This window comes from Coloeus monedula (assembly GCF_965178545.1).
Source record: "Coloeus monedula genome assembly, chromosome: 2".
NCBI classification, from domain to species: Eukaryota; Metazoa; Chordata; class Aves; order Passeriformes; family Corvidae; genus Coloeus; species Coloeus monedula.
The window spans coordinates 109,506,564-109,518,442 of record NC_138782.1 but is presented as its reverse complement, the minus strand read 5'-3'; the positions used below and the strand labels follow the sequence as shown (position 1 = coordinate 109,518,442).

General features: G+C 43.9%; 1 protein-coding gene across 1 annotated transcript; it reads left to right on the top strand.

The window, feature by feature from the left end:
• The first annotated feature begins 712 nt into the window (after positions 1-712).
• LOC309585912 (cytosolic 5'-nucleotidase 1B-like) lies at positions 713-7,134 on the top strand. Its single transcript, XM_082302364.1, has 6 exons — positions 713-886; positions 993-1,160; positions 3,787-3,916; positions 4,388-4,510; positions 5,169-5,353; positions 6,363-7,134. The coding sequence occupies exons 1-6, from the start codon at positions 758-760 to the stop codon at positions 6,699-6,701; spliced, it is 1,074 nt and encodes a 357-aa protein (XP_082158490.1). The 5' UTR covers positions 713-757; the 3' UTR covers positions 6,702-7,134.
• The last annotated feature ends 4,745 nt before the right edge of the window (positions 7,135-11,879 follow it).

Sequence of the window (11,879 nt, the reverse complement as noted above, 5' to 3'; positions counted from 1 at the left end):
GAGCTGTATGAGTATTAGATGCTGCCCATAGCTCTGTGTGGGACTCCAAATTTTAGGACCACTCCAACCTCATGCCAGAATAACAGTTTTTGTGGGTGTACACACACTCTCCACAGCACTGCCCATATTGCTGTTTCTTGAAGGTATTTTCCATATTGCTGCATGACACAAACAACCCCAGGTCACACACATCAAGCCCATTTTGAGTGCTAAAACATATTATACAAGGAATCTCCTGGGAATTTGTTGCAGTTAGCAGTAAATCAATTAAGCCACTGCAGTTAAATAATGAATCTCTAGTGCTGTAGGCACACTGAGTGCCGGCGGCTGCAGCCTGACACCAAGCAGCTGCGGGCACCGCTCCCCGCGCACTGTGGAGGGCAGCGGCCGGAGTCAGCGTGTGCTGGAACGGGGCGCCGCAGGTGCCGTGAGGGCGGCGCGGAAGGGCCGCAGCTCCGGCTCCCGCGCACCCCACGAACCCCACGATGAGGGGGGACACTGCGGGCGGGCTGAGCCTCGGGCTGTGAGGGGTTGGGGGGGTCGCGGCCCCGCTTCCCCACAGGGCCCGCGCCGCGCCGCGGTCGGGGCCGGGGCCGGGGCGCCCCGCTCCGAGGTAAAGCCAGACCGCCTCGGGCGTGCATAGAGCCGGGGAGAGGCAGCGCCGGTGCCTTCCCCCGCCTGGCCGGGGCGGGGCAGGAGGGCGGCCGCTCTAGCCGCTTCCCGGTCGCCCGCTACAGCCCCGGCTGCGCCAGGAACCATGAGCGGCTCCGGCTCGGAGGAGCCGCAGCCCAGCCAGGCGGCGGAGGACGGGCAGCAGGAGGCCGAGGAGGACTGGGCGGCGGCCAAGGCTTTCTACGACAACCTGGTTACCAAGAGAGCCCGGCCGGTGAGTGCGGGCGGGTCGTGGGCCCGGAGCTCGGGGGTCCGGGGGGAGGCTGGGGGCCCGGGGGCTGAGGGCCACGGGCCGGCACTACCCTGCGCTCGCTCCGCAGCCCAAGCCTCAGAACGCCATCACGGTGGCCGTGTCTTCCCGAGCACTCTTCAACCTGGTGGAGGAGCGGCGGATCTACGAAGAGCATGGGGTGGAGAAGTACGTGGAGTACCAGCAGAACAACGAGAACGTCACCCTCAAGCCCGGACCGGCGTTCTATTTCGTCAAGGTAGCCGGGAGGCGGCCCGGAGCGGGTGGCCCGGCAGGGCGGGGGAGGGTGTGGGGTGCGGCGGGGCGCGGAGGATGATGCGAGGCCAAATTTCGGGAAGAGGAGGAGCCCGAAGCCTCCTTCAGCAGAGATAATCCTGCCTCGGGGAGATGTTTTTGGGAGTCGTTCTCCCGAGGCCGAGCTCATCGCGGCGGGGCAGCCCGGCAGCATCCCCCGCATCTCTGCACGCCCTGGCCCCCCGGACACAGCTTCTCTCCTCCCTCTCCCATTCCCTCTCCTCCCTCTCCCATTCCCTCTCCTCCCTCTCCCATTCCCTCTCCTCCCTCTCCCGCCGCACTAATGCCGAACGCCTGCGGCAGAGCACGTACTGCTCGCGTCACCGGGACCGGAGTGGTACCCTCAGCATCCCGGTTTGTATCCCGGCTCACAGCATCACATCCCAGGTGTGGGTAAGGAGCAACTTGCCTTTTCTGCTGGACATGGGGCGCACAAAGCACCTTTCCTTTGACGACCGTTTCAGTAAAGATAGGCCTCAAATTGTTTAAGTTTGTCACAACCTTTTCCTCCCCCAAACCACCCAAAACAGAACAAAAAAACTAACTCACTTCCCCCCTGACTCTCCTCCCAAAAAAACCCCCCAAACCAACCAAACAACCAGTGTTGATTTTCATTTCTTCTGGTCAGCTTTTAATTTTTCCTTGCATTCATTGTCACCCTGGAAATTGTTCTTGAGGACCAGCAAAAGAAATGGACTCCCTACTTCTAGTCAGGGTTTAAGAACAGCTGAAATAGAATATTTTGCTTTCATTGTACAAGAAAATAAAAATGGCCAAGGGAAACAGCCTGCAGCATGGAAAGCAAGTGAAATTACAGAAAAGTGAAAAGACTTGAAAATATGTATGGTTTTGAAGAGCACAGGTTTTAGCAGGACTGTCTTGAAAAAACACTGTCTTACAGAGTTAATTTTATGTCCGTTGAGAATTGTTTGGTGAGATTTACCACAACGATTTTAGGAGATTAGTTAAATCATATTTAGAAATTATACTTGCTGACATCAGAGTTCTGGCAGAACATTTCAGATTTTAAAAGCAGATTTTCGTTACTTCAGTTTTGGTCTCAGGAATTTAAAACATTTTCTTCATTAATCACTTTGTGAACATACACAGTGGAAAAATTACTTATGTCACTACCCATGCTGCTGTAAATATAATATAGCTGTTAGTAGCACTAATGGCACAAGCACTGTAAAGGTGCTTTTAACATAGAAGTGTGCCCATAAAATAATTCACTTCATACACCAGTGAGGGCAGATTGATTTGGGAATTTACTGCATCTTTTCCTATATGTAGCAGTCCTGCTAGCACAGTCAGTTTTTAAGATTTATTAGAGTTCAGTGTCAAATTTAGTTTGAGTATAAGCAAGATTTGACTCTTTAACTGCTCATACTTTGAAAATCAGAGCTGTTAGCTATGTCCAGCTAAATGCACCTTGATCTCTGTTTCCTTCCGATATGCTATTTGCATTTGAATTCTCTGTATTAGCAACAGGAATCATTAGTCTAGAGAACTGTGGCTTTGTTGAGTCACCCTTTCTACTTGGAGACAAAGCAAAAAAGAAATAATATATTTTTCTTTGGATTCCCTTATTGAAATGTTTAAGATACTCACTTAAAAGTATCATATCTCATGCTTGTAGCTCTTAAGATTTGTAATCACAGGCCAGGGTGTCCTTAGACTGCAAAGTATACAGGCACTGGACAAAAAAATGGCATCACTTCCCCCACTCACCCTTATCCTCTAATAATTTAAGAAATCACCAGTGTAATAGAGTATTAACAATAGAAGTGAGTTATGACCACTTACTAAGATTTTTTCTTAGGCCTTATACCAGGCTCTCACTTAGAATTTTCCTAAGCACAGTCCCAAAATAACATAGCCATGCTTTTTAAAGTGAGAGTCCCAGAATTTAATTATGAAATTGTGTTTTAGTTCTGAACTACTGGCCTGACTTTTTAAAGTACCTTAATAAAAGTCAATCTATCTTGCATTCGTTTGATGATTTGTTGTTGATTTTGTTGCTGTAATCCCAAAGAATTCCATTCAGGGGCCAAGATCCCAAAAGCAAAAAGATCTTACTCCAAAGGGATGAAGTTCTAAATAGGAGAACAGATGGATACAGAGAGAGATGAGCAGATGAAAAGTCAAGGAAATAAGAACACCAGACTGTGGTTATAACATTTTGGCCCATTATCTTTGAAGAGATCTCAAATCAAAATCTGTCTCATTCAGTACTGCAATTGGAAGCTCTCAAGCTAATCATGTTGGCAGGATGTGATTTTGTACTCGCTACTTAAGGATTGCTTTTGACATCTGATGACTTGAACTGTGTCAATAAATCAGCATAAGTGAATTCCGTACCTCAGGAATTTACTTGCTTCCTTTCAAATGAACCCAGTCAAATAGTTGCTGGGGGCAGCAAAGCACAAAGGAGTAAAACAAGTTCAGCAAGTTAAGGTATCAGGTATTTCACATTCTCCTTCAAGACAATCCTATCACTAAAACTACAGTGACTAAAAAAGGAGGCACATTTCCACTTGTCTATTGACTTCCACATTTTTGATCTGCAGGCGCTGGAGCATGTCAATGCCCGGCTTCTTGAGCTGTACCCTGATGATGAAGAACGGTTTGATATTGTCCTGATGACTAATAACCACGCCCAAGTGGGAGTGAGGCTCATAAACAGCATCAATCACTATGGTAAATAAAATAAATACAAATGTGTAGAATTGCCATCTGTTACATAATTTTATCCTTCCTGTTCTGACTTTGGGAAAAGCAGTTTCTTTGATATCTATTTTTGGGTGTCAGCGTAAGAGAAATAGTATTAGACAGAATTTGGTCCAGTGCTCTAGATTTGTCAGGTGTCAACCATAACTTCTGAGAAGTCCTTAAACATTTTGATGTTTGGTATCTATGCTGCCTATGCATACATCTTCACAGCAGTTACTCTGCTGTCTTAGAGGGAATGTTTTCCCCTAAGTTCTCCATGAGGATGGGCTGATCAAACATTGTAATCATTTTAAGTTGTGTAATTTACTGAAATTGAGATTAACATATTTTCTTTCTTTTAAGTTTACTGTAAGCTAGGCTAGTGTACCTTTTCACAGGTTCCTTTTACAGGTTTGTAGTGTCAAGGCAGAGCTACACCTTGTGCTGTTCTTACTTTAGGCTTAACAATTGAACGTTTCTGTATGACGGGAGGAGAGAGCCCCATTGGTTACCTGACTGCGTACCTCACAAACCTGTACCTCTCAGCGGATTCTGAAAAAGTGCAGGAAGCTATAGAAGCAGGTTTGAATTGACTTTCTTTTGTTTTCTCTCTGCTGAGCTTGTTCAAAAATTAATATATCGTGTGTCTTTCACAGAAAGTAGTGCTGCCTCATCAAATGCAGAAAGTCACCACTTAGTATGGTGCAAGCTTATCACTTATTTTTACTCAACCAAATAAAAGCATGTGATACTATTCTCTCTGACCCTTCAGCCTGCTTAATAATGACAGCCTAATCACCCTACACCTTTCTGTGTTATCTCCTTCAACAAGAAACCAAACTTGCACCTCTATTCAACTTCTGTTTGAATAGCATCATCTTTTTGATACAATTTACAAAAGCAACTTCTGTGTCCTATAAGGAGTTAAAAAATAACAAATACTTGGATTGAGTGGTCTCCTTGGGATTTCCTGCTTTTGTCTCATTTGCAACACAGCTTGGGGACCATTTTTGTATAGTCGTATATGAAAGTGCAAGGAAGCATGTCCAAGAAGTTTGGGACAGCGTCCATGCATTTGTGTTACGGAACAGCCATCTCTAATTAGCTTTTGTGATCATTAGCTTTTCGTGCTCACCATATATAAAGGTCACCACCAATAAGTTGTTGGAACCAAACTGCTGGTGGTTTCATGAAAGACTTTGCAGGACATGCTAACTGAGAGTCTCTGATCTATTTTCAGGCATTGCATCAGCTACAATGTTCACTGCCAACAAAGATGTTGCTTACTCAGATACACAGCTGAGGGTGGCATTTGATGGGGATGCTGTTATCTTTTCTGATGAATCAGAACAGATTGTCAAAGAACATGGATTAGACAGATTTTTTGAACATGAACAGCTGAATGAAAATAAACCTCTTGCACAGGTTTGTATTTCTTGAATTTCTTGTTTAAAGGGAGTTTCCACAAGACCTGATGGCTTTCATTGCTACTGTATTTCTCCAGCTTCCCCAGTGTGGATGTGTTCTTTGTGAAAGCTGATGGCTTTATTTCCTTTTTTGAGGATAATCTTTAAAATACATGTTTCACATAAAAGAGGCCACCATTGCCATCCTTTTACCAGGCCACCATTGCACTCCTCTCTCTTTTCTCTAAGAGAACTGCATATATAAGACCGTGACTTACAGTTGTCTTTTAATGCTATCATTAGAAAAAGAAATGCTAGTACTGATTTACTTGATTATTTTTTATCAGACTGTAGGTAATGTTAATTTCAAACACTGAGATATTCTGGTTATTGAAACAGCATAATACCTTCTTATTCCCAAGCAGAACTATGCCACTTGTCTAAAACCACAAATATTTTAACATTAGCTTAAATTCAAAGACCAATTCTGCTGTTGTTAAAAATATTATAAATTCAAAATAAAAGCTTTATTTGTGAAAGTACTGGACAGTGCAATATATTGCAATTTGAACTAAACTGTCATTTACTTCCATTAATTGGAATGTAGTATAGTCATTAGTCTGGAAAGAGTTCATTGATGGCTTTGTAATTAGGTCTTCTACTGGTTTTTTTTGTGCAGGAAAAAGAATTACTCATGGTTCATAGTAAAAAGAGTTCAGTGTTTTTAATGAACACTTTATTAAAGACTATAGTTAAAAGTTAATATTGTAAGAGGTCTTGTAAGCCTTAGGGAGAATTATTTTCCCCCTGATCCTACTATGTAGTGTTATGGCTTTAACTTTTTTCCAGTGTATGAATTTCTAGTGAGGGTGCAGACCCATTTGGAGATGTTACATGGAGAGTTTGTGGAGGAGCACAGCATTTGGAAAAGGAATTCTGTGTGTAACTGGCAGTTTGGAAGAAAGCAGAAGAATGATTTGGGGAACTGTGGACATATACTAAATATGCTTCTGGTATTTCATACTCAGGGTCCTTTGAAGGGTTTTCTGGAAGACCTGGGGAAACTCCAGAAGAAGTTCTATGCAAAAAACGAACGATTAAATTGTCCTATAAGGACCTACCTGGTCACAGCCAGAAGTGCGGCAAGCTCTGGAGCCAGAGTGCTGAAGACTCTCCGCAGCTGGGGTCTGGAGATTGATGAGGCACTTTTCTTAGCAGGAGCACCTAAAGGACCAATCCTGGTGAAAATTCGCCCCCACATTTTCTTTGATGACCAGATGTTCCACATCGAAGGAGCACAGAAATTAGGCACCATAGCTGCACACGTTCCCTATGGCGTTGCTCAGAAGTACCGCAAATCTACATGACTAGAGGGTAACCTTAAGGATAAGGTTCTTAACTCAGCCAGCCTCTAATCTACCAATAGCTACAAATGAAAACTTCTACATTTGTGTATTGTGAGCACTGTCTTTAAAGATTTAACTTCTGGCTAGAACATCCTTTAAAGGAAATATTTTTAATATTGGAAAGTTTTTAATAGAGTTATTTTAATATAATTCTTAAGCAGTTTAGATTTTTTACCTGTCTGTATCTAACACTGTGGTTTTGATATTAGGAGAAGATTTGTACTGTTTTTATAGCTTGAGACATATTCTGAGAGACAGAACAGTTATATTTTATCTAAAAAACTGTTGATGGGTTATTTATAAGAAAACCTATGCTGCAATGCTGGTTCTTGACAGTTATTTCTGAAGTTCCCAAAAGCACAGTTTACATGTAACTGTTTACGTGTTGGTGGTTTGCTCGTTAAATATGTGTTCAGTAGGTCTGTCACCACAAGGCTTTGGCTTCTAGTAAAATATTAGCACATTTGGTCTTGTGTTTACATGTATTCTTCTAGATTGTTTTCTTATCTTAATAAAGCTGGCTTTACAGAATAGAGGTTTTAGCATAATTTCTTAGGCAGAGCTTGTGTAATCAGAATGTTCCTGATATTTAGAACCAGAAGTGACTACCTTCTGTCAAATCTGAGAGAGAAATAGAGGTCTCACTTAGACCCAACATACTTCACAGAGCTGGGTAGAAGTCTGAGATGCTGTGAGGATCTTGGCTGGGACAAAGGCTGAAGCTTTAGAGCACACCTTCATACGAGCAGAGAATCTACCCAGAAATAATGCTGTTGGTGGAACTACTTGCTTCTTAACTAGATTTCCTTAGGATTTACAACTGTTCTGTGATCTGCGTGAACTCAGTTTGGCAACTTCAGATGAGTTTCCAGGGCACAGGTGCCTGTGGCTACATGACTTCATATTTCACCATAGGTCTAATCTCTCTCTTTTATGCTAAATTCCTGTATCTCATTGTTATCCATGTAACTGATATCCAAATGACACCACTAACATCTGTCAGGTGGTGTTTGTTCTCTGTCTCTCCCTAGTGGAACAACTGTCCTGTTTCATTTTTTATTGTTGTCATATATTCATACCACTATAGACAAAACCAAAAGAATGTGCTTTGCAGTGGAAGTAGAAATGGTGAATCAAGCTTGTGATGATCTGTGGTCCCTGGGGGAATTCAGCCCAGAATCTCACGTTAGCCTCTGAGAAAGTTTGGTCTCCTCTGTCCAGATGAACTGTCCTATTACTGTAGAGAGCTCCACTGCATCAGTTATGGTTTCCCTCCCAGGAACATAGGCAATCATTTTAATATTCTGGGTCCAAACCACAAAGTTCTTTGGAAGCAAAGGCAAAAGCCTTGATCCTGCATGAAACATGAATAGAGACCGTTGGAAAGGTCTTCAAGTGTTTACACCAGTATGTGATGTTGATGGGATGCACTGCAGATTTCTGGTGTACTTGGAGCTTTGTATGTGCTAAAGGCTTTGTGCCCAAAACATATCATATTTCCCAGCCCAGCCAGGAGGTGAGGAAGACATGAATAACTGAGGCCTGGTCATGGTCTGCCAGGATGGGATAGAGTTACCTCACCAAATGGAGATGATGAAAAATGTTATTAACAGATGTTTTTATGTGAGAGCTCAGAATCCACAAGGAATTCAAAAATATTCCTTAGCTATGGAATATAAATTGTGTGTATACCTTTACCACACAAGCATGGCTGCAATTTCAGAAAGACCAGTCCTGCCTTTTTGAAGCAGAATATGCATCGGCCATTTTTTATCTGTGCATTGTTAGAACTGTAGAGGTTGGGTGCAGGAAACAAAGCTGGCATTTGACTCTCATTGAATAATTACATCTTGATAATGAAAAGGTAATGGGATATTTAATCCCTATAGGAGTCCAGAGGTGAGTCTCATATCTGACAGGATAAGCATGCAAATCAGTGAATAAATTGGAAGTTGAGTCATCTGGTCTATTATGTTTACCTTTATTTCCAATGAACTATCCATCTACAGCAAGAATGAAGCCTACTGGCCAGGACATAGGAGCTTCCAAGTCTTTTTCTGATCTGTGCACAGACAGTACTAGGGGACTCCCTCTTGCAGTGCCCTCCTGACAGCATTAAGGCATGTGTGAAAAGAGTTCACAAATTTACATAGTAGAATTTACATTCTTAGTCACAGAATTCAAATTGGCATTAAAGTTCAGAAGCTGATGTTGAGGCCCACAATCCCTTTTCCTAAATTAGTTGAGCAAAATGTCCTTAGATGTTTCAGATCACACACTGTCTTTTAATTGTCAGGCAACTGTTCCAGGCTCAGCGGCTGCTTCTCTGCATATCCAGCTGGCAGCATGGTGGGGGAGCAGAGCCTCACTAGTTCAGGCAAGTACCTTCCAGACTAGTCTGGATGTTTGGGGAGAATTTGGCTTGCCAAGCAGCCTCTGCCCGTTAAAATTATTTTCTTCTGCTCCAAGGCACAGCTTGGCCAGTGGACCGAAATAATATTTTTCAAGAAAATTCTGTGAAGTGGGGTGGGAGCTGAGGGAAAGTGTTTTCTATTTTTGTAGACATAGAAGAGAATTGTCTCTTAATAGCATTCCAGTCCACAAAACAAAACAAACAAGCAAACAACAACAGTGACAAAACAACAAAAAATGTCTTGATTCTCACGCTTATCAGGCTACCATGAGTTTATGCCCTGGCAACTCATAACCCTAAGACAGTCACAGTTAAAACAACAGAAATATGTTTCAGCAGGGAAATAGAGAGAACTGTCCTTTATCAGCCTGTTTACAACACCGGAAGACAGATTCATGAAAAAGGAACTGTCACCCTAGACAAAATCTGGGAGAGGATTAATAATAACACAGATAAATTCTGTGTGGAAACAGAACTCTGTCAGGAAAACCCAGATCTTGTTCCGTTAGCTTCAGGTTCCTGCACCGCATAAGAGTCCAGGTACGGACAAATGGGAATGTCTCCTACTGCTACCAAACCCTGTGGACAAAAATGTTAGAAATAAGATTCTGAAGGTGTTTTCAGATTTTTGTTTATCTGTTTTTTTACAGAACATATTCTCAGAGTGTGTTAGATATTTCCCACCAGTTACCAAGACATCATAAACCCATGTTCCCAGTTCCTTCCCATCTTTAAGACACCCTTCCAACTTCCAGGTTAGCATGTCATCTGGAGGAGCCAAAATATGAAGTATTTCAGATCAAAAATTGGAGATGGTCATCATCATATGTATTCCAACATGCGTTCAGGACTGTGATCTGTTCTGAGGATGTGGGATTCAGAGGGCTCCTATATCCTGAGGAGGATCCTCAGATATCCCTCAGGCTCCTCTGCCAGATCCTGTAACCTGCACTGGCCTGCACTATTGCTAAACACAACCTTGAGTGCAACAGAGGGGTAGAGAAATCTCTGGAGCAGGTCAATGTCAGAAGAAGTAATTTCCAGTTATCAAGCTGAGTATCTGGGACCAACATCTGAATGCGTCATCCCTGCCTACATGCGCAGCTCCTGATCACCATGAGCTCCCGAGCAAAATGCTCCTTGCACTCAAGGCTGGACTGACATCAACAAACACAGGCAGCACCCTCGAGGCAGTGCCCTCCCCAACACACCTGCAAGCCTTCTAAGGAAGGGCATCAGAGATGACTGGCAGAGTCCCCATGCCAGGTGATGAACAGCAGATTCTTTAGCACCCACCAGGAGGATATCTTACAGAATGAATCTGTTCCTCTGTAACAGGGGGTTTTCTGGTTCTCCTATTTTGACATCTCGTTGGCAACCACTCTTCCATCCTCATGGTGCTTGACTAAGTATGGCTGCAATGCCTCCCAGTACATGATTTACTATGAGAAGAGCATATGGAAGAACACCTCAACATGGCTCTTACACCATGTTAAGGATGTCAAAATCCATCTGTTTTACACACAGATGCAATGGTGTGGCCTGGCTAAAACACAATGGAGTAAAGGGCTGAGAATGAAGAGAGCGTTTTCTGTGGTGAAAAGAAAGACAGAAGAGGTCTGACAACGAATCCAGAGTGTTTAGATGTTGTGCTGCCTATACAGCCCTTAAACTGCCTAATAGTGTGACAGTCAGTCAGAAAACACATGGTAAGGATACTTCCAGAAGAATCTGCTATGTTTCTGCTGCTGTAACATGAGCTGAGGTCAGCCTCAGAACAGATTGCAGCCATGTGACAGCCTGCAGGTAGCACCAACATGTGACAGTTAAGGGGAGCTTGTTATTGCAAATGGTTGTCATGTCCAGACAAGCCACAAGAAACTTGATTAAAGGCTCATGGGTTTCCTCTTGGGTTTCTTAAGTCATTTCCCCAAACATGACAAGTCTTGACTCAGAACAGACATGCTCCTTATCAGGCAAGTCAAGCTTGTTTCTTGTCCCCCCCACATACTATTGTCTCCCTCTACTCTATTGCCCTGCATGCTGGCCCCTAGGTCCTGATCACAAACTTCTCTTAATCTATGTTGTTCTGTCTTCTTTGACTCTATCTTATCCCTAAATCTGCACTGAACTCCAGTATTGAATTGTTTGTTGTTAAACACCTTTTTCTTTTTTTTTTCCTTAACTTACATTGCTCCTGATCAAAATTCAGTTACCTTTTAATTCTCTCTCTGCACATTTCCACCAGTGACTCTCGCATGGCTAGGGTGAAAAGGATTTTTAGTGGGGGAACCGCAGTGGCTACTCATGACTCCCTGAATGAGTTCATGCTGCCCTGGTTGGGACCATCACGGTCTGGGATTAGTAACAGTGTCTGAAAACACGAGATGAAGTCTATGGCTGAAAACAGATTTGGGGTTAAGGATTCAAAACAAAGTGGCAGAGCTGAGGGGCCACCCAAAAGCTTCAGTGCCAACACCTAATGAGGTTCAGTCAGCCCCCAACCTGTGCCGGTACTTGGGGTTATTCCCCACCAGGTGTAGGACCCTGCACTTGCCCCTGTGGAACCGCATTAGATTTCTCTCCGCAGCCCGTCGCGGTCCCGCGGAACGGCAGCACATCCCCGAGCTGCCGCGCCCCGCCCCGCCCCGTCAGCAGCGTGCGGCGGGCGCACCGCCCGGCCCGGCAGGCAGAGCGCAGGCTCCCGAGCCGCCCGGAACCACGGG